This window comes from Danio rerio, chromosome 23 (genome assembly GCF_049306965.1).
Source record: "Danio rerio strain Tuebingen ecotype United States chromosome 23, GRCz12tu, whole genome shotgun sequence".
In the NCBI taxonomy this organism is placed as follows: Eukaryota; Metazoa; Chordata; class Actinopteri; order Cypriniformes; family Danionidae; genus Danio; species Danio rerio.
Genome location: NC_133198.1, coordinates 19,730,713 through 19,755,409, shown reverse-complemented (window position 1 = coordinate 19,755,409; position 24,697 = coordinate 19,730,713). Strand labels below are relative to the sequence as shown.

At 33.5% G+C, this 24,697-nt stretch overlaps 2 protein-coding genes across 19 annotated transcripts; one reads left to right on the top strand and one right to left on the bottom strand.

Moving 5' to 3' along the window:
* The first annotated feature begins 644 nt into the window (after positions 1 to 644).
* Positions 645 to 6,362, top strand: LOC137489161 (uncharacterized). 8 transcript variants are annotated; one of them, XM_068216974.2, is made up of 5 exons: positions 645 to 805; positions 2,667 to 2,888; positions 3,832 to 4,050; positions 4,645 to 4,866; positions 5,067 to 6,362. In XM_068216974.2, exons 1-5 carry the CDS (start codon positions 791 to 793, stop codon positions 5,181 to 5,183), a joined length of 795 nt encoding a protein of 264 aa, XP_068073075.1. In that variant the 5' UTR covers positions 645 to 790; the 3' UTR covers positions 5,184 to 6,362. The 8 variants fall into 8 exon arrangements, with proteins under 8 accessions (XP_068073075.1, XP_068073076.1, XP_073794872.1 ...); XM_068216975.2 differs by having other exon boundaries at positions 660 to 805; positions 2,670 to 2,888; XM_073938771.1 differs by having other exon boundaries at positions 660 to 805; positions 4,648 to 4,866.
* fbxo6.3 (F-box protein 6, tandem duplicate 3) lies at positions 6,033 to 24,622 on the bottom strand. 11 transcript variants are annotated; one of them, XR_012398392.1, is made up of 6 exons: positions 24,097 to 24,622; positions 23,634 to 23,895; positions 21,755 to 21,869; positions 21,532 to 21,593; positions 6,644 to 6,779; positions 6,033 to 6,560 (listed from the first exon to the last, which is right to left on the bottom strand). XR_012398392.1 is itself a non-coding variant. In XM_017353596.3 (6 exons), exons 2-6 carry the CDS (start codon positions 23,881 to 23,883, stop codon positions 6,399 to 6,401), a joined length of 759 nt encoding a protein of 252 aa, XP_017209085.1. In that variant the 5' UTR covers positions 23,884 to 23,895; positions 24,545 to 24,622; the 3' UTR covers positions 6,033 to 6,398.
* Between the last annotated feature and the right edge of the window lie 75 nt (positions 24,623 to 24,697).

Below are 24,697 nucleotides of genomic sequence, written 5' to 3'. Positions count from 1 at the left end.
ATGGAATAAAATCACTGTCATAAATATTTCGTGCGTAAATAAAATTCAAGCATCCGTATAGGAATAAAATCACTGTCATAAATATTTCGTGCGTAAATAAAATTCAAGCATCCGTATAGGAATAAAATCACTGTCATAAATATTTCATGCGTAAATAAAATTCACGCATCCGTAATTTGGATTAAAATCCCTGTCATAAATATCCGGGATCGCCACAGCGGAATGAACCGGCAAATTATCCAGCAAGTTTTTACGCAGCAAATGCCCTTCCAGCCGCAACCCATCTCTGGGAAACCTCCACACACACATTCACACACATACTACTCATACACTACGGACAATTTAGCCTACCCAATTCACCTGTACCGCACGTCTTTGGTGGGGGAAGCATCCGTATAGGAATAAAATCACTGTCATAAATATTTCATGCATAAATAAAATTCACGCATCCGTAATTTGGATTAAAATCCCTGTCATAAATATTTTGTGCGTAAATAAAATGCTCGCATCCGTAATTTGCAATAAAATCACAGTGACAGTACATACACAGACAGCATGACCGTCCTTCTCGCAGATGGCCATGGCGTGACCGCAGTATAAACTCGCACGTCTTTTTTGACTTCAGCCATCATTTAAACATGGGCGCGCGCTCTCTAACCGAAAGCAAGAGACGCGTCACTATAGCAACCTCTCGCGACACAACCTCTCCGATGTTGCACCTCGTGATATTTGTAAACAAAACTTGTTGATCATATTTAATAATAGCATTTGACAGTAACGGAGGAACAGCATGAAATGTAGCGAAGTAAGAGTAAAGATTTTTCTCTAATTATTTACTTGAGTAGGAGTAAAAGTACATATAGCCTATTTAAATGTACTCAAAAAGTACACGTTACCCAATAATTTTAATCAAGTGAATGTAATTCGTTACTACCCACCTCTGCATTCTTACACACAAAGGGGAGAGCAGGGGACAAAGTTACACTTTTTGGTTTTGGTCAAATAATAAATGAAGTATTGGGGTTAGACGAACCTTTTGTTTTTTACCAACAAAACACAAGCCTCTCCTACAAATGAGCACTGAAAGTGATCGCCGGACAGATGGTTTCTGTACAGTATTGCCAAAAGTGCCAGGTGTAAAAGTGTTACTATTTACCCCACCTGCGGGGCAAGTTGTAACAGACAGGGGGGTAACACATGCTTAAAAAGCCATATTAAACACAATTAATTTAAATTTTGTTTACTTTTAAAAGTAGCTATATTTTCTCAGTATTTGTAAATATTTTTATTCTACATAGTACAGTATGTTCATTTATTCATAGAATTCATAGAATTTGTAATATTATCCATTAATATACAGTGCATCTATTTGTAGTATTAGCAAGAAAATTATTTTAGTCTATCAAAAAATAAATAAATAAATGAATAAAAAAATAAAAATTCTATTAAAATAATTTTATTTAAAAAAGTTCTCAACATTGCATGTTCTCCCTGCATTCGCATGGGTTTCCTCCGGATTCCCCCACCAAAGACATGCGATAAAGGTGAATTGGGTAGGCTAAATTGTCCGTAGTGTATGAGTATGTGTGTGAATGTGTGTGTGGAGGTTTCCCAGAGATGGGTTGCGGCTGGAAGGGCATCTGCTGCGTAAAAACTTGCTGGCTAATTTGGCGGTTCATTCCGCTGTGGCGATCCCGGATTAATAAAGGGACTAAGCCGACAAGAAAATTAATGAATGAAGTTCTCAACATTACACTCAAAATAAAAATAAAAATTGTCAGATTAGTTGGTGTCCAACAGTGTGTGCCTGAATTGTATCACACTGTTACAACGAACCCCGCTGTGTCGTGTTTTCTTCAAAACTGGCTAGCAGTCACTGTGTTTTTTACATCTTTCAAAATGGTTTAATCTTTGAGCCTAGAAAACAATGATCACAACAAATTAAAGATTTACATGCACTTTCACAGATTTTTTTTAAATAAAAAAATTTGACTATAATAAAAATACTTTTATGCTGCAAATCCAAATTTTGCCAAACTTTTTCAATAGTTGGCAGAAAGATGTCTGCGACACTGTGGTGAAAACCTTGGAGGCATGCCATGGTCAACCCTGAGCAAATACCTTAAAACTCTGTTACTTTTAACCCTGCGTTACTTTGTCCCCCTTGCGCCCCAACACCCAATTCTGTTGCCTATAAATATGCTCAAATGCTCTCTTTAACTCTTGTGTATTGTTACTACCCTTTCATGATGTTAGTGGCTGATTTTGCCCCATTGACCTCCATTATAATGACACTTTTTGATTGTAAAGCCTTGACACCAAATAATCATGTATTCTTGATTGTCGGTGGTTTTCCTGGTTGAGAAGAGGAAACATTTGTCATTTTTACTGTTGATCATTAGTTTGCACTATTAAACCTTTAGAAAGGCCTGTGCAAAAAAGCATCTGGCTTTTACATGGAGTTCTTTTGAGTTTAACAACCAATAGTGCTTGCGTGTGTGCGTGTGTGTGTGTGTGTGTGTGTGTGTGTAAATACACTCGCTTACTAATAGAATTTTAATAGATTCAGTGTTAAATCAAAGATTCCACAAATGTAAGTTTGAGTAGACAGATCTTCAGATTGTCTGTAAATCTGATGAGTAACATGATTTTGTCTTTGTCTCCAGCAGGATGAAGCATTTGTGAATCAGATGCCTCATCAGAACCAGCAGCATGTGGAGGTTGTAACCAGTAGGGGACCAAATCAGATCCCTGAACCACAGCCTGAGGAGCAGCAACAGAATGAACCTGAGAGACCTCAGCAGAGAGATTTAGCAATAAATGGAAGAGTCCGTGGGGTTCTGCGTGGTCTTCAGTCTGCTCGCCCTCTCAGAAGAATGAGAGAACAGGTTAGTCAGTCTTTACTCAGTCTTAGAATTAAAAACGAGTCTACACTGAATGTGCTTTTCCAGGATTGTTCCCCAAAAATCAAGCATCCATCTGCTCATCAGTGCTGGAAAAATAAATGTGTTACTTAGTTACGTTTTAAAGTAAGTGATGTAAAATATCTGTTGTATTTGCATTGTTTTTAGATTAAGATTAAAATGGTCATATATGATTTTTTACCCAACACTAATGCTTGTAAATATGCTCAAATGTTCTCTTTAACCCTTGTGTATAGTTACTACTCTTTAATTATGTTAGAGGCTGTATTTTGCTCCATTGACGTCATTATAACGACACTTGGCTTGAAATCATATAATCATGCATTCTTGATTGTTTGGGGGCTTTCTCAGTTAGGAGGAAATAGGGTCACACTTTACAATAAGGTTCATTATTTAATGTTAATTAATGCATTTACTAACATGAACAAACAATGAACAATGCATTTACCACTGTATTTGTTCATGTTAGTTAACATTAGTTCATTTAAATACAGTAGTTCATTGTTAGATCATGTTAACTCATGGTGCATTAACTAATGTTAACAAGCATGGACTTGGATGTTAATAATGCATTAGTAAATGTTCAATTATGATTAATAAATGCTGTACATGTGTTGTTCATGATTAGTTCATGTTAGTTAATGCATTAACTAATGAACCTTATTGTAAAGTGTTACCGGAAATAGTTTTACTGTTGATCATTAGTCAGCAGAAAGAAAAAAAAGTGTCTGATTTTTATGTGGAGTTCTATTGAGTAAATCAACTCATAGTGTGCGTGCATTAATACTTACAGAGTTTTGGTAGATTCAGTGTTAAATCATAGATTCCACATATAGAAGTTTGAGTTGACAGATCTTCAGATTGTCTGTAAATCTGATGAGTAATGTGATTTTGTCTTTGTCTGCAGGATAAAGCATTTGTGAATCAGATGCCTCTTCAGAACCAGCAGCATGTGGAGGTTGTAGCCAGTAGGGGACAAAATCAGATCCCTGAACCACAGCCTGAGGAGCAGCAACAGAATGAACCTGAGAGACCTCAGCAGAGAGATTTAGTAATAAATGGAAGAGTTCGAGGGGTTCTGCGTGGTCTTCAATCTGCTCGTCCTCTCAGAAGAATGAGAGAACAGGTTAGTTTCTGCTTTCTGTTTTACCCATGCAGAATTAAGAATTTGTCTACCCTTTTAAAGTAAGTTTCTACTATTTTTTTTAAAAGTAAGTGATGTAAAAAAATATGTTATATCTGCATTATTTTTAGATTAAGATTAAAATGGTCATATCTTACTTTTTAACTCAATGCTGTTGCTTATAAATATGCTCAAATGTTCTCTTTACCCTTGTGTATTGTTACTACCCTTTCATTATGTTAGTGGCTGTTTTTGCCCCATTGACTTCCATTTAAATGACACTTTTTGATTGTAAAGCCTTGACGCCCAATAATCATGTATTCTTAATTGTTTGTGGTTTTCCTGGTTGAGAAAAGGAAATATTTGTCATTTTTACAGTTAATTATTAGTTTGCACTATTATCCCATTAGAAAGGCCTATGCAAAAAAAAGTGTCTGGCTTTTATATGAAGTAATATGAAGTAAAACAACAAATCATAGTGTGCATGCATAAATACACTCACGTATAAAGTTTTGGTAGATTCCAGCCATTTGAGTAAACAGATCTTCAGGTTGTCTGTAAATCTGTTGAGTTACATGATTTTGTCTATGTCTCCAGCAGGATGAAGCATTTGTAAATCAGATGCCTCATCAGAACAAGCAGGATGTGGAGGTTGTAGCCAGTAGGGGACAAAATCGAATCCCTGAACCACAACCTGAGGAGCAGCAACAGAATGAACCTGACAGACCTCAGCAGAGAGATTTAGCAATAAATGGAAGAGTCCGTGGGGTTCTGCGTGGTCTTCAGGCTGCTCGCCCTCTCAGAAGAATGAGAGAACAGGTTTGTCAGTCTTAAAATTACGTATTCGTCTACACTGAATGTGCTTTTCCAGAATTGTTCCCCAAAAGAAAGTTGTGGTCAAATTAAGACTCAAAATCCCCCCAGAGTGGATGAAAACTTCCTCAACAGCACACAAGGGTTAGACGTGTTGTATCTGAAACTGACAGAAAGAGATTTTCATGATTATGTCTGTTCTTCAGCAGGACGACATTGTTAATCTCCAGAACCCTCCTCTCCGGCAACCTCGGCCTGGTCCACCGCCTACCTACATTCGCAGGACGGTGGTGGGCAGCATTGGAGATTTTGCACCCTATTGATGAGGAGCCTGAAAGATCAGCCTCAAAGATGAACAAATAAATCAATAAGAGATAAGAATGATATTTTTAAACAGAGTTAGACACAATTCTAATATCGACACAATTCTAATATTTTTGGCTCTATACACCAACACAATGGATTTTAAATTGAACGAACAAGATATGCTTTAACTACAGACTGTCGGCTTTAATTTGAGGCTATTTACATCCAAATCAGGTGAACACTGTAGAAATTACAGCAGTTTTCATATGTAAATATAAACCACATTCAAAGTCACTTAAATCACCGTTCTTCCCCATTCTGATGCTCGGTTTAAACTGCAATAGATCGTCTTGACCATGTCTACATGCCTAAGTGCATTGAGTTGCTGCCGTGTGATTGGCTGAATAGAAATTTGCATTAATGAGCAGTTAAACAGGTGTACCTAATAAAGTGGCCGGTGATTGTATATATACCGTATATAGCAGCAATCAGATTTATCAGATTCAGAAATCTTATTAAGCAAAACATTGTGTTATTTACAAAAAGAAACTAAGAAGCTACATAACCAGTGCTTGAGCAAAACTTGGGGTCTGTCTGCCATATTTTTGTCAAAAACATGAAACAAAATGACAATATGTGGCCACTATGTAGGAACATTTTAATTAACTCGAGTAAATGTTACAGAGCTGCTCTGTTCCAGAAATTCCCTTTCTTTAACACCTTTATTTTTAACAGGAATACACAATTGATGAAGGAATGAATGAATAAAAGGTGAAACACACAAACACACACACACACTCACACACACATAAACACACACACACACACAGGTTGTAATAATGGGAATAAAGTGTGCACATTACGGCTCTTTTAACAACTCTTTTTATTTTTCATAAGAACATACGATTAACGTTATACATTAGAGTAAACAGAGATATAGATGCTTTCTTGTTACCTGCTCTTTCCTTTTCTGCTTCACCTGGCCACTATCTCACATCTTCCCATGTCTGTTTAAATGTTTTTGCGGAGGCACAGAGAGGGCGTAAACTGAAGCATAGTGCAATGCTGCCAGATGTATAACAGATTAAGACTTTTTTAAAATGATTGTTTACATTGCATGCTTAGATTACTTTATAACAGTGTAATGGTCAATAATATTAAATAATAATAATAAAAATAATAATTTAAGCAGGTCCATTATTTCATAGTGTTTCTTATAACAGAGGAAATACTCAAACAGACAATGACTCTCTCTCTGCAGCTGGGCAGATCTCCACACTACTGTTAGTTACTCTTATTCCATAATGACCTGCCCAGAACTGAGTATCCTTCCCTCCGTGAGTGAAACGGATAAACCGAACACCAGGTCCATAATCCTTGAAGACATGAATCATCTGAAATAGAAAAAAATATATAGTCACAATGATGCAGTTCATCAAACTGGCCTCTTAATGATTTTTTCTATCCGTCTGCTCACTTCACACCACTGCCAGTCACTCCACTGTGGAAAGATAACTGGTTCGGGTTCAAAGGTACTGATGGGTTTCTTCTTCTGATCAAGCAACTCCACACAGATCTGATACTCACACCCACAATCAATGCGTGGGCCATACCTGCAGCAGACAAGACACTCTCAAATTCTGCTCGTCCTGATTTTGCCAAGTGCTAGTTGTCCTGAGACCAACATATTTTATGATCACCCAGGGACAACATCTCTATCAGCCAATCAAATGTTATTGCATCATCATTATGAGCCTCCTGCAGAGTCCGCCAAAAAACGCAAATTCAAATAAGAAAACACACCCACCCACACAGGCAACTGCCATTTTCACCAGTGAAGAGGACAGGTGAAGAGGACAAGTGAAGAGGTGAGATCACCGGTTTTCTTCTGTAAGTTTACAGAAGCAGTATTGATTGTAAAATTCATATGTGTTTATGGATTTGTCCCTTTTTTCCAGCGAAGTGAACGAGCAACGTTTAACTTTTGTTTGCATTAAGTTAGCCTAATTAGCCGTCCCTACCTAACGTTAGATTAGCGTGCTGCTCTACCGTTACTGTGACTTACTTTCTGGTATTAATTAAAACAAGCTAACAGTATTTTTTTGAATATTTAAATCTAGCAAACGTTATTAAACGCGACTAAACTTGCCCTCTTGCTAACTTAGCGCCATTTTTTTCTAATAATTCGGTTTTTAGCATGTATTATGTCAATTTCATTTAAAGACACGCCAGAAATGTGGACCAAAACAGCACTAGTTTAAACACAAGACAGTAACGTTAGTACAGTAACGTTATTTGAGGTGTTAACTTATCTACTGTGAATCGCTGCAAAATTCAACTAACGTTAGTGATATAATTTAATTATTCTGTTAATTATGTTGACCTCAGGTCATGATCGCTTATTTATATATATATATATATATATATATATATATATATATATATATATGTGTTAATCTCAGGCCATCATCACTGATTTATTAATATTATTAATACGTTAATCTCAGGTCATCATCACTGATTTATTAATATTATTAATGCGTTAATCTCATGTCATCCTCACTGATTTATTAATATTAATAATACGTTAACCTCAGGTCATCATCACCGATTTATTAATAATAATATGTTAACTTCAGGTCATCATCACTGATTTATTAATATTATTAATATGTTAACCTCAGGTCATAATCACTGATTTATTAATATGTTAACCTCAGGTCATCATCACTGATTTATTAATATTATTAATGCGTTAATCTCATGTCATCATCACTGATTTATTAATATTAATAATACGTTAACCTCAGGTCATCATCACTGATTTATTAATAATAATATGTTAACTTCAGGTCATCATCACTGATTTGTTAATATTATTAATATGTTAACCTCAGGTCATAATCACTGATTTATTAATATTATTAATATGTTAACCTCAGGTCATCATCACTGATTTATTAATATTATTAGTACGTTAACCACAGGTCATCATCACTGATTTATTAATATTAATGCGTTAATCTCATGTCATCATCACTGATTTATTAATATTAATAATACGTTAACCTCAGGTCATCATCACTGATTTATTATTATTATTATTAATACTTTAACCACAGGTCATCATCACTGATTTATTAATATTATTAATACATCATCATCACTGATTTATTAATATTACTAATACGTTACAGGTCATCATCACTGATTGAATAATTAATATTAAAATGTTAACCTCAGGTCATCATCACTTATTTATTTATATTATTAATATGTTAACCTCAGGTCATCATTGATTTATTAATATTAAGATGTTAACCTTAGGTCATCATCACTGATTTGTTTATATTATTAATATGTTAACTTCAGGTCATCATCACTGATGTATTATTATTAGTAATTTGTTAACCCCAGGTTATCATCGCTGATTTATTAATATCATTAATATGTTAACCTCAGGTCATCATCACTGATTTATTAATATGTTAACCTCAGGTCATCATCACTGATTTATTAATATTATTAATACGTTAACCTCAGGTCATCATCACTGATTTATTAATATTATTAATATGTTAACCCCAGGTCATCATCACTGACTTATTAATATTATTAATACATTAACCTCAGGTCATCATCACTGATTGATTAATTAATATTAATATGTTAACCTCAGGTCATCATTGATTTATTAATATGTTAACCTCAGGTCATCATCACTGATTTATTAATATTATTAATATGTTAACCTCAGGTCATCATCACTGATTTATTAATATTATTAATACGTTAACCACAGGTCATCATCACTGATTTATTTATAATAATAATGCGTTAATCTCAGGTCATCATCACTGATTTATTAATATTAATAATATGTTAACCTCAGGTCATCATCACTGATTTATTAATATTATTAATACATTAACCACAGGTCATCATCACTGATTTATTTATATTATTAATGTGTTAATCTCAGGTCATCATCACTGATTTATTAATATTATTAATATGTTAACCTCAGGTCATCATCACTGATTTATTTATACGTTAACCTCAGGTCGTCGATTTATTAATATTATTAATATGTTAACCCCAGGTCATCATCACTGACTTATTAATATTATTAATACATTAACCTCAGGTCATCATCACTGATTGATTAATTAATATTAATATGTTAACCTCAGGTCATCATTGATTTATTAATATTATTAATATGTTAACCTCAGGTCATCATCACTGATTTATTAATATTATTAATATGTTAACCTCAGGTCATCATCACTGATTTATTAATATTATTAATACGTTAACCACAAGTCATCATCACTGATTTATTTATATTAATAATGCGTTAATCTCAGGTCATCATCACTGATTTATTAATATTAATAATATGTTAACCTCAGGTCATCATCACTGATTTATTAATATTATTAATACATTAACCAAAGGTCATCATCACTGATTTATTTATATTATTAATGCGTTAATCTCAGGTCATCATCACTGATTTATTAATATTATTATTATTTAACCTCAGGTCATCATCACTGATTTATTAATATTATTAATACATTAACCTCAGGTCATCATCACTGACTGATTAATAAATATTAATATGTTAACCTCAGGTCATCATTGATTTATTCATATTATTATTATGTTAACCTCAGGTCATCATCGCTGATTTATTAATATTATTATTATGTTAACCACAGGTCATCAGCATTGATTTATTTATATTATTAATATGTTGACCTCAGATCATCACTGATTTATTAATATAGTTAACATGTTAACCTGAGGTCATCACTGATTTATTCATATTATTAATATGTTAACCTCAGGTCATCACCACTGATTTATTAATATTATTAATGTGTTAACCTCAGGTCATCATCACTGATTTATTAATTATAATTTGTTAACCTCAGGTCATCATCAAGGATTTATTAATATTATTAATATGTTAACCTCAGGTCATCATCACTGATTTATTAATACGTTAACCTCAGGTCGTCGATTTATTAATATTATTAATATGTTAACACCAGGTCATCATCACTGACTTATTAATATTATTAATACATTAACCTCAGGTCATCATCACTGATTGATTAATTAATATTAATATGTTAACAGGGTTCAACGCTAAGGATTTTTTCTACTGGCCCGATTGGACCAGTGGTTCAGATTTTTACTTGCCCTGCCAAAATTTTCACTGGCCCAATAAAAGAAATAAAAAAGTTAGCCACATATATTAAATAATGTTTCACGAAATAATGTCAGGCGGTTCATTCCACTGTGGCGACCCCAGATTAATAAAGGGACAAAACCGAAAAGAAAATGAATGAATGAAATTAATGTCAGTAGTTGTAGAATTTAAATATTTGAAAAATATTTAGCAGTAAAATATAGCAGTATGGAAAACGTGCACGTATTTTATTGCAAAACAAAAGGTGGCTGACTTAAAAGTGACGGCAAACTAAGCAAAACATCACATTTTTTTCGTCATGCTGTACCCATTTAAATGTTTCCACAAAGTTAGAAACAGACATTTCCTTTAGCCTCATAATTTAATGTCGCGGTCATGTTGCCGTCTATTAAAATTTAGTGACAAGGCAGCACTGCCCCGATCGGGCCAGTAACAATTCTGTCTACTGTCCCGAGCATCTCTCACACTGGCCCCGGGCCATCGGGAAGTCCTTACTGTAGAGCCCTGGTTAACCTTAGGTCATCATTGATTTATTAATATTATTAATATGTTAACCTCAGGTCATCATCACTGATTTATTAATATTATTAATATGTTAACCACAGGTCATCATCACTGATTTATTAATATTATTAACATGTTGACCTCAGGTCATCACTGATTTATTCATATTATTAACATGTTAACCTCAGGTCATCACTGATTTATTAATATAATTAACATGTTAACCTCAGGTCATCACTGATTTATTAATATAATTAACATGTTAACCTCAGGTCATCATCACTGATTTATTAATATTATTAATGTGTTAACCTCAGGTCATCATCACTGATTTATTCATTTTAATTTGTTAACCTCAGGTCATCATCACGGATTTATTAATATTATTCATATGTTAACCTCAGGTCACTATCACTGATTTATTAATATTATTACTACGTTAACCACAGGTCTTAATCTCTGATTTATTAATATTATTAATACGTTAACCTCAGCTCGTCGATTTATTAATATTATTAATATGTTAACCTCAGGTCATCATCACTGATTTATTAATATTGTTAATACGTTAACCTCAGGTCATCATCACTGATTTATTCATTTTAATAATACGTTAACCTCAGGTTATCATCGCTGATTTATTAATATCATTAATACAATAAACTCAGGTCATCATCATTGATTTATTAATATACTGATCATCATCACTGATTTATTAATATTATTAATATGCTAACCTCAGGTCATCATCACTGATTTATTAATAATACGTTAACCTCAGGTCATCAATGTTAATATTGTGAATTTTTACTTTATATTAGCAAATTCGGGTCAAAATTGGTATTTGCTAGATGTTGATTTCATGCATTGCAAAAATAGTTTTTTCTAGAGAAGGTAAATAACAGTAAACAACAAAATGCATTCTTTGGAGAGCAAACATTTGTAATATTTTGTATTTGTTTTCTCTATCTTAAAGTTTATAGTATTTATTTTTTAGGTGTTTTATGGTTGATAAAGACCAGGCTGAAGTCAATGCCATCCGTAAGGTGTTCAACGAGTCAGACATTCTCCTTTGTTGGTACCATGTAACGCAAGTAAGTACTAAGTTATGATACTGCTTTTGTTTTTCCTCATTTTATAGATTCATATTCTATTTTTATCAACTGTCATATTAATATATTTTTTATGTAAATCTCTAACAGTATTACCATTCACATTTTTTTTTTTATCTTCAGTTGCTAATGAATCAGTGGATTGAGCTTAAGCTTATTTCACATTGCAACATGTCACACAACATACTGTAATATTACTTGACATTATCTGGGTATTAATGTGTGTTTATGTCAGTCATCGATGCACTTAAGCAAAAAAAAAAGTTCAAACTTTTGCTGAGCTATAGCAATAACATATATTGTTTTTACTTTGATTTGAGTACCCCTTAACTTGAAGCTTATAATACTTGATCCTAATAATGTCGAATGCGTCATGGAAGTTCTGACAATATTAAATATGTTGTGTTACGTTTTTCCACCATTTATTACACACAGGCAGTAACTCGTTGGCTGTCAATATCTGAATCTGGTGTGAATGGACCTGAAAAGACAGATTCAAGAGCGCACATCATACAGTTTATGTCAGAGATGAAATGCTGTTCAAAGGTGTGTTGCTATTTGTTTTAGGGTGCTTTCACACCTATACTTTTGTTTCAGAACCTGTCTTGTTTGCCCAGTTAGCGCGGTTCGTTTGGCATATGTGAACAAGGCAATTGCGCTCTATTCCACGCCAAAGTAATCGCTCCGAGACCGCCTGAGTGAGGTAGTCTCGGCTCGATTGAAACGAACCCTGGAGTGGTTCGTTTGCAGTGAGAAAGCGATCCGATCCGAGCACGGTTATTACAGTGTTTTATGGATATGTGATAGGCATACGGCTATATGAAGAGAGAATTATGAGTAGGGTGGGAAGTTTCGCAAGTCTCCGGATGCCCGAAAACGATATGACCTCCCCGTAATCTCGCATCACCCTCCCGGTCCTCAAATATGCATCGTCGCGCACCCTTCTCACCCCTCCCCACCGCATCTCTCCTCAGACACGTCGCGCGTGCGCGCCTCGTCAATCACCACCTAACCACCACCTCCCCCTGACAGCTGAGCGGAACGCTGCAAAAAAAATCTCGGCACTCTGACCAATGTGAGGAGAGTTTACTCGCACTTGACTTGTATTAGCTCTTTTGGTCCGATTAGAAATTTTGCAGTCTGAAAGTGAACCGCTCCAAGAGCAAAGAGCAACAATGTTAACATTTTTAATCTCTTTTTCGGAACAACTAAATCAATTCACAGGTGTGAAAGCACCCTTATAGTACAATTGTATGTTCTAATGTGTCATTCTACTTTGGTAACAAGCTTGTAACATGCATTATTAATATGTGAAAAAATTATGTTAATGACAGCTAATATAAAATGGTAACCCACATACAGTATGAAGAGTTCAGATGCAAAAGCCTCTAAGTCAGGTCTCAAACTGCCGACCCTCAAACCATTTGCGGCCCTGCCTCCTCCATCCGGCCCACAACTGACATCAAAAATATAATGATATTCAGCCCATCAAAACATATATTTTTGAATCGCTATCATTGTTGTGCTATCACATACTTCTGGTTTTGACTCCCCACCTACTGGACATTTAAAGTTACATTTTAAGTGACAGGGTTACTTTCGATTTCTCTCAGTGTGCGGTCAAGAGTAACACATGCAGATTATTTCCGGGGCTGATTTAAACATTGAAAAATATGTCCGCAAGCGCTCTATTTTTGTAAATATTCAAGGGTCATTTGATTATAATCCGTTTTATACCCCCTGTACTTTGTTGTACAAACACCTTTTTATGGCTTACACATGTTTGTGTAAATATGATAGTTTTGCTAATATTCGATTCAAATGGTCTCATGAATAGATTTTCCTCATATACATATTAAGATTTGGATAAATGTGCATTAGTAAAATTTTACTGTTGGCTGTATTGAACATGTTAAAGTAAATATGAATATGTACATCCTTATCCCCTCATTTTATTTTTACCAAAAAGAATGATATTGAGAAGAACGATTGCTAGCAACGTCAATAAAGTTACCCAAACTACATTCTACTGTCGTACGCTGAAAATTAGCATATTTTCCAGCCTTTATTGTTTATGCTGTTATTTAACTTTAAAGGCAATGTAAAAACACACCTTACCATTAAAGTTCAATTACAGAACCTACACACAGGAGCTGTAGAAAAAATTCTAATTTTAAGAGAAATTTTCAGATAACACTTGCATCTGGCCTCTTCTCACTCACACACAATTACTCTCCTTCAAAAATGAATTTATGCTGCTTATCAACTGTGTTCAGAAATAAACTAGGCTAGGTGTGCAGAGTTTCATAGATTAACTTTACATATTTTACACACATTTGTAAGCATTCCATTTATATTAACAACCTTAATTAATACCTTTTTAGGTCAGTTTAAAGTACATTTTACAGCATGAGCTAAATGTTTTTGTTTTAAATAAAGATATATTTTAATTCTGTTCTGAATAACATTTCAGATCATGGATCTTACATAGTCCAAAAGGAATTGATTAAATTTATAATAATTTGATTAAATGTGAAACTATGATTTTATAATTTATGATAACTTTGCAACTTTTCTTTTTTGTTATAAACATGGATTGTTTGGTGGGTCTGTTTTAGTTACTGCAAATAGTATTATGTTATGTTGTTTTATCCAGTCATAGACCTACAGTGATTTAGACAGTATAAGAACAATAAAGATTCTCAGTAGATTTACCATACACACTGGGGTATATGTCTGTGTGAAGGATTATTTAATGAGCTAAAAATCTACAGCAGTTCTTATGCTAACATCATGAAACATGATTTTCCTTGTCAATTTTTACAGGCACAAGAATTTAAGGAAAAGGCTGAGATGTTTCACTGCCAGTTTAGGAACTTCAAATATGTCTGCAAGTACTTCAGGAACAACTGGGAGACAATTGGTCATCTGTGGTCTAACTTTGGAAGATGCTATAAACAGAGACTCTGACACAAACAGGGTGACTGGTCTGAAATACGCGATAAACCCCCATGAAAAACGCAAGTGTTGGCAGGTGTGCTCACCAGTGTAATATTTGATCTGCTATAGTTAGAAATCAGACTATTATATCTTTTAAACGTAACGCCTGTTTCACACCGCAAGCGTCAGCAGCGCGTGTTTTTTTGGCATCCATGTTAACAGATTAGAACTTTCTTACCGCACGCAGCAGCGTGTCAGTGAGCCGTGAGCATCGCTGAAGCAGCAGTGCAGCGATAGCGCTGCTCACGCTCAATTAAAGTGACAGTGCATTGATAATGACCTAAATACATTGAATAACAGTAAAAAGTAACAATTTTACCCAATAAATGTCAATAATATAAACTGATTTACATATAGTCAATCAAATGAACTTAAACTAATAAAAACTGCAACAAACCTTTATTTCGGCTCGAACTACAAAACCAATAGTAAAACAGTTTTAGTATCAGTTTTGTTGGAGAGGGGAAGTGATTTACGGGAATTGTAGTCCATAGCAAAGCGTATTGTGGGTAGTGTAGTTCGACACCCATGCTGGATGATGTGAACTCACTGTGTGCTGTGCTGCTTAAGCAGAGGAAGAAAGCTTTATTCGGCTTTGCTTTGTTCGCTCAAGTTATTTCACCTGGGAGCTGTTTGCACTGTGAACCTGACAACACGAAAATAAGTAAAAGAAGGGCATGCATTGATCACTTTTATCCGTCTCATCCTTTGCACGAGCATAAATTAACATGCAGTTACTCTGCCGCTGGACATTACTGAAGTGGATTATGTATAAATATCATTATAACTACTGTATAGATATAACTATAGGCTTACAACATCCTGTCAATCAAAAACCAAATATCACTGGCGATTGTCTTCTGACGTACTCCTCATAGAGTTTGAGAAGCATACAGGACTGTTTGATCTATAAAATTTGTAAAATAAAGATTTGCAGGTGTGAAGCAGCCGTAAGGACTTATTATGCAGTTCTGTCGCCATCTTGTGGATAGAAAACGTCAACTGTCGACGACGAGCTGTCTCTCAGAAATTGTAAATATTTTAAAATAAGCACTATTCTTGCAAATAAACTGCATAGTTGCAATCAAAACAACTACATTCTCAACTAAAAAAGCCTCAAAAGTATATTTTGTTGTGTAACAGCAATAATATGTCAAACTGTAGTGTCTGCTGTATGTGGGCGGAGTTATACACAAAGGGTAAAAAGGTAGTACGGATGCTTAAATTACTTAAATATATCACGGCTATCAGCCAATTCAAAATCCAGACAGAATTGTTGTGTGTGTGTATGTATATGTGTGTGTGTGTATATATATATATATATATATATATATATATATATATATATATAGTTAAAAATATTTACTATTTTCCCAAGTGTATATAACCACTACTGTAAGAAAATGTCAGAATCTGGTACATTCTTTCTGTATTATCTTTGCTTGAACTGACCCGATCTAATCCTGTTTATATTAATTGAACCTGCTCCCGACCAGGTTTGAGCTACCAGAACTGTTGCTATGACAACAACTCTCGGATCAGTTTTGAAGAACGAAACGATCCTGAATCGTGTCAAATCGTCATTATCCAAATCCAGCTAACTGAGTAATCCACGTACGAAGAACTGACCCTAGATGTCGGTTTTGCTATTAAACCAAGAAGAAAACGCAAAGAAAACAAGTTTTTTTTAAATTTTATTTTGTACAGTATATCTGATATCAGTTTAGAACATAACATTTACAATAGAACAACTGTCTAAAATGAAATAAAATTCTAATTGTAAAAACGTAATCTGAGTTTTGTTTTTGTTTACCACCTTAGTTGTGTACTAAGCTTATTTCAGGCAGTCCTCTAGAAAGGAAGAAGAAAACATCAACTGCGAGAGGTTCCAAGAAATGAGTTGCCAAATCAAAGCATGATTCAGGGCCCAGGTTTTGCACATTTATCTTGTTCAATGCTCCTCCTGAAAAACAAACAAACAATAATGTTACTTGCAATCACGAGTTGCCTGTTATACAAAATTACAAAAGATGCTAGATTTTCATTTTCTAGTTGATAAATTGACTTCTTGATAAAGGGACAAGACAACAGGCTGAAAAGTTTGTACTATGTTAATATTACAATAAAACACATCACGTTTAATAAAACACTATAACATCTCCAAAAACTGCTACTTTTCCATGCCATAAGAGAGTTTGTGCTGCTGGGCCTAGTAAATCTGAAATGGTTTTACACAAAACTACAATCTAGAAGCTCAATCCTTAACATGTGTTTAAAATTTCAGCTTTAAACAGACTTAAAGAGTTTATTAGGTATTAAAGAGTTAAGGAAGTCTGAACAAAATATTTATTGCTTGTTTTTATGTAAAAACACACACACACACACACACACACACATATGTGTGTGTGTGTGTGTGTGTGTATATATATGATTTTTAAAAGATGATTTTAATAAATCCGAGATGATGACCTGAAGTTAACGTACTAATAATATTACAAATCAGTGATGATGACCTGAGGTTAACATATTATTATTATTAAAAAATCAGTGATGATAACCTGAGGTTAACATATTAATAAATCAGTGATGATGACATGAGGTTAAGATATTATTAATATTAATAAATTAGTGATGATTACCTGAGGTTAAGATATTAATAAATCTGTAATGATGATGTATTAATAATATTAATAAATCAGTGATGATGACCTGAGGTTAACATATTAATAAATCAGTGATGATGACGTATTAATAATATTAATAAATCAGTGATGATGACCTGAGGTTAACATATTAATATTAATAAATCAGTGATGATGATGTATTAATAATATTAATAAATCAGTGATGATGACCTGAGGTTAACATATTAATAATATTAATAAATCAGTGATGATGACCTGAGGTTAACATATTAATAAATCAGTGATGATGACGTATTAATAATATTAATAAATCAGTGATGATGACCTGAGGTTAACATATTAATAAATCAGTGATGATGACGTATTAATAATAATATTAATAAATCAGTGATGATGACCTGAGGTTAACATGTTAATATTATTAATAAATCAGGGATGATGACCTGAGGTTAACATAATAATAATATTAATAAAACAGTGATGATGACCTGTGGTTAACAAGTTAACATTAGTAAATCAGTGATTATGACCTGTGATTAACGTATTAATAATATTAATAAATCAGTGAATATGACCTGAGGTTAACATATTATTATTATAAATAAATCAGTGATGATAACCTGAGGTTAACATATTAATAAATCAGTGATGATGACCTGAGGTTAAGATATTATTAATATTAATAAATCAGTGATGATGACCTGAGGTTAAGATATTATTAATATTAATAAATCAGTGATGATGACCTGAGGTTAACATATTAATAATATTAATAAATCAGTGATGACCTGAGGTTAACATATTAATAAATCAGTGATGATGACGTATTAATAAATCAGTGATGATGACCTGAGGTTAACATATTAATAATATTAATAAATCAGTGATGATGACCTGAGGTTAACATATTAATAATATCAATAAATCAGTGATGATGACGTATTAATAATATTAATAAATCAGTGATGATGACCTGAGGTTAACATATTAATAAATCAGTGATGATGACGTATTAATAATAATATTAATAAATCAGTGATGATGACCTGAGGTTAACATGTTAATATTATTAATAAATCAGGGATGATGACCTGAGGTTAACATAATAATAATATTAATAAAACAGTGATGATGACCTGTGGTTAACATGTTAACATTAGTAAATCAGTGATTATGACCTGTGATTAACGTATTAATAATATTAATAAATCAGTGAATATGACCTGAGGTTAACATATTATTATTATAAATAAATCAGTGATGATAACCTGAGGTTAACATATTAATAAATCAGTGATTATGACCTGAGGTTAAGATATTATTAATATTAATAAATCAGTGATGATGACCTGAGGTTAACATATTAATAAATCAGTGATGATGACGTGTTAATAATAATTATAAATCAGTGATGATGACCTGAGGTTAACATGTTTATAATATTAATAAATCAGAGATGACCTGAGGCTAACATAATAATAATATTATTAAATCAGTGAGGATGACCTGAGGTTAACATATTAATAATATTAATAAATCAGTGAGGATGACCTGAGGTTAACATATTAATAATATTAATAAATCTGTGATGATGACCTGAGGTTAACATATTATTATTATTAATAAATCAGTGATGATAACCTGAGGTTAACCTATTAATAAATCAGTGATGATGACCTGAGGTTAAGATATTATTAATATTAATAAATCAGTGATGATGACCTGAGGTTAACATATTAATAAATCAGTGATGATGACGTATTAATAATATTAATAAATCAGTGATGATGACCTGAGGTTAACAAATATTAATAAATCAGTGATGATGACCTGAGGTTAAAGTATTAATAATATTAATAAATCAGCTATGATGACCTGAGGTTAACATATTAATAATATTAATAAATCAATTATCATGACCTGTGGTTAACGTATTTATAATATTAATAAATCAGTGATGATGACCTGAGGTTAACATATTATTATTATTAATAAATCAGTGATGATAACCTGAGGTTAACATATTAATAAATCAGTGATAATGACCTGATGTTAAGATATTAACAATATTAATAAATCAGCGATGATGACCTGAGGTTGATTAAATAATATTAATAAATCAGTGATGATGACCTGAGGTTAAGATATTAACAATATTTATAAATCAGCGATGATGACCTGAGGTTAAGATATTAACAATATTAATAAATCAGTGATGATGACCTGTGGTTAACATATTAATAATATTAATAAATCAGTGATAATGACCTGTGGTTAACATGTTATCATTAATAAATCAGTGATTATGACCTGTGGTTAATGTATTAATAATATTAATAAATCAGTGATGATGACCTGAGGTTAACATATTATTATTAATAATAAATCAGTGATAATAACTTGAGGTTAACATATTAATAAATCAGTGATGATGACCTGAGGTTAACACATTAATAATATTAATAAATCAGCGATGATGACCTGAGGATAACATATTAATAATATTAATAAATCAGTGATGATGACCTGAGGTTAACATATTAATAAATCAGTGATGATGACGTATTAATAATATTAATAAATCAGTGATGATGACCTGAGGTTAACATATTATTAATAAATCAGTGATGATGACCTGAGGTTAACATATTAATAATATTAATAAATCAGTGATGATGACCTGAGGTTAACATATTCATAATTTTAATAAATCAGTCATGATGACCTGTGGTTAACATATTAATAATATTAATAAATCAGTGATGATGACCTGAGGTTAACATATTAAATATATTAATAAATTAGTGATGATGACCTGAGGTTAACATATTAACAAATCAGTGATGATGACCTGAGTTTAACATATTAATAATATTAATAAATCAGTGATTATGACCTGAGGTTAACATACTCATAATTTTAATAAATCATTGATGATGACCTGAGGTTAACATATTAATAATATTAATAAATCAGTGACGATGACCTGAGTTTAACATATTAAATATATTAATAAATTAGTGATGATGACCTGAGGTTAACATATTAATAAATCAGTGATGATGACCTGAGGTTAAAATATAAATGATATTAATAAACCTGTGATGATGCCAACATATTTAACAGAATAAATAATGAAATCACTAACGTTAGTTGAATTTTGCAGCGATTCACAGTAGTTAAGTTAACACCTCAAATAACCTACTGTCTTGTGTTTAAACTAGTGCTGTTTTGGTCCACATTTCTGGCGTGTCTTTAAATGAAATTGACATAATACATGTTAAAAACCGAATTATTAGAAAAAAATGGCGCTAAGTTAGCAAGAGGGCAAGTTTAGTCGCGTTTAATAACGTTTGCTAGATTTAAATATTCAAAAAAATACTGTTAGCTTGTTTTAATTAATACCAGAAAGTAAGTCACAGTAACGGTAGAGCAGCACGCTAATCTAACGTTAGGTAGGGACGGCTAATTAGGCTAACTTAATGCAAACAAAAGTTAAACGTTGCTCGTTCACTTCGCTGGAAAAAAGGGACAAATCCATAAACACATATGAATTTTACAATCATTACTGCTTCTGTAAACTTACAGAAGAAAACCGGTGATCTCACCTCTTCACTTGTCCTCTTCACTGGTGAAAATGGCAGTTGCCTGTGTGGGTGGGTGTGTTTTCTTATTTGAATTTGCGTTTTTTGGCGGACTCTGCAGGAGGCTCATAATGATGACGTAATAACATTTGATTGGCTGATAGAGATGTTGTCCCTGGGTCATCATAAAATATGTTGGTCTCAGGACAACTAGCACTTGGCAAAATCAGGACGAGCCTCAAATTCTGCTTTGCTTTTATAACTGATATAATAAACCATTGATACTGTGCGCTCACCAGTCTGAGATTTTGATATGAGGTTGCAGATGATCCATGAAAGCAGCACTGTAGCCTTCTTTCTGCAAATCAATCAGCTGTTGCTTTAAACATAACCTGAGGACATCAATTATAGATCACAAAGAAGGCATTTTCTAGTTCAACTTAATAAAAAAAAAGTATTTTATTGCATTTATTTTAAGTTTGATCGTTCAAATGAAGAACCGTTTAATATCAGACTTACCAGTGAGAGGTGACAAAGTATTTAGACACTGTGTGCTTTGGAATTTCGACACCATTATCTTCAATCGTCCACAGATCACCACCATTCTGTACAATCATCCAATCATTGAACTCATCTATTCAGACCACCAGAAAGAACATTACAGGACAGGAATGAGTGGCATTAGTGATGCAGCCCTAATCAAATCTTGATGTTGACTAATGTCTGTGAATATTGAACCACAATTTAAAAATCAAGTAGTACATTTCCCCCCCTCAGACTATGGGGTCCATTATCTCTGATGGTAGACAAGGTCTACAAACAATTAAAAAGCTACATTTTTTGCAGAAATTGCACTTAATAGAATTTCTATTTTTAATTGGGAAAAATGCCATATGTAGTTTGTAGAACAAAACAAAATTATGTTTTATGAACAATACTAAGCTTTTCTGTGTAAATGATGGCAATTAAGTCGCTTGTGTTTTCTGTTTTGCAACAAGTGCATCACATCGCACAATTATGTTTTAGTGAGAGACTTTTTACAATTTTGCAAAGTCATTAAGATTTGCGAACTGTGTCTACTTGACAGAATGTATGACATACACATATAAAAAATGAACATAACAGAGACATTGCAAGGACTGCACAATTACTGGGGTCCGTTCTTTGTACATGGATTACTCAATTAGCTGTTTTTGGTTATTGACAATTTGAAACAATCCAGGATCATTTCATCCTTCAAAACTCATCTGAGAGTTCTGGTAGCTCAAACCTGCTCTGGAGCAGGCGTATTTCATATAAACAGGATTAGATCAAGTCGTTTAAAGCAAAGGTAATACTGAATATATGCACTGAATCCTGATATTTTCTTACAGTAGTAGTTATATACACTTGAGAAAAGAGTAAAATAGTTTTAAAAAATTATAAATAAGACTTGTGCAATCTGCACTCTGAAATAAAATTATAAAATGGGGTGGTTTTCCTCAAGGGGTTCACTGAGTACATTTATTAATATGGACTTTCCAGATACAACTGCATATTATTTTAAGGTTCCAGCTTTAGTATAATTTGTGTATGATAATATTTGTGCAGTCATGCACTTGCCTTGACAGCTATTATGATGGTGATTTGATGCTTTGCATATCAAAATTCTTTTTTGATGCAAAATTAATTTAAACAGCCATTTATTAAGAAACTTGAATACGCCCACTACAGTATAACACAAAAAAACGTTTTTTTACGCTGCGGTGCTGTCAGCCAATTGTTGCATTGCTGTTCATGATCTCGAGGATCGATAGATCTGTCCTTCACAACACCGTAGCGATTTCAGATTAGTTTATCCAGACATTTTAATATGATTCCCGAACTCGTTTGAAGAATCAAATTAGCCAGAGATCAGTTATCAAGATGAATAGATCCAGGATCTGTCAAATCATCTTTTACAGTGTCTGCTATACAGTTTATTTACAGTTTATCGGCTTTTACAGTGTCTGCCATAATGTTAATGTTGTTTTTGGTGTGTTTACATGATGAATAAGGCCACTGTGTAAATGCACATTACAGATATGATCTTATTGCCACATTAGATCATTATGATAACATAATATCTGCCTTCAGTGATCTCCTGAAGATAAACACCAAAAAAATAACTAAAAAATAATAAAATAATAAAAGATAACTGGAATCACTACATTATTCGCAATCATCTGATCTCATATGAAGCAAGAGATGGCGATGACATCTGATGACGTGTGCAGGTACTGTAGTGCTGACCCACTTCTTAGGGGTAAATTTTAAAGCCCTTTCCCTTAACCCTCAGTAGTAAGGGCTAAGGGGAAGGGGTAAAAAAATAGAATTGGGATTGGGCCTTAGTCTTAGCCTTTTCAATCCCTTCACTCACCTTCAGCTTTGGGATTCTTGATCAGGTTCCGTCGTTTTTTAGTTATAAAGTAAAACTGACACCAGTCTTCTGGCGGCCTGGAAGCATCACAGGGCTGAATCCCCTCTCTCCGACAGCGCTCTCTCCAGTGTGCAACACTGTCCACCAGCTCTTTCCACTCAGGACACACCAGACGACACACTCGCACCACCTGATGAGCGGGCAGGTACAGCAAGATCTCCTCAACCACAGCTAGAGGAACATCTGGCATCACACCTGAGAACTGAAAAAAGAGAAAGATTAATTTTCAGTTCTGAATGTGTAGGAAAATAAAACTAGTCTAATTGGTCATCCAATTTATAATTTCAAAATGGCATGAACTATCCATCATAAGATACTTTAAAGTACGTTACGTTAATATTAGTATTGACTGGCATCTTGATAATGTTAAAGCTTACTACAGCTGAAACCAAAGACAACTCACTGCGTCTGATCTGGACCGAAACTCTGATCTCTCATAGATAGAAGAAACATGCGGTTGTCCGCTTGTCGACTGACCCATTCTTGTTTTTTTTTCACTTCATTTGTCGTTCATAAGACAGTTTTGTTCGTGAAAACACGAAAGTTGCGTCTTATATGCTGACGATGATGAAACCGTGAGTTGATCCGAGTGAAAAAAAATAATAATAAAAATACTACCTTCAGATTAGTTATGTGCTAAATATCGCCTTTTCGACCAGCGATAGCTCTCAATGCGGCTGCAAGCTGAGAGGAAACTGAGCTAACATTACTGTATGTCTGGCGTTTTGACGGTTCACTACCAGCTGATTTGATCCGTTGTACTGTATATAGTCTTTCTTTAGGGCTCCTATTAGTCACACATTGCAGGATTCTAAAAACGCACTGAATCACAATTTAGTCCTTAAAATCACCTGTTTACCTATATCCCAAACCGAAAGTACTGATGTCGGAAGTCTTCTGAAGGTGTTAGCCGCGCCCACAGCTCTGACGACGACTGCTGGCACAAGAACATGGATATATACACTAGATATCGCATAGGGACCCTGAGCATGCGTCAATAGCGC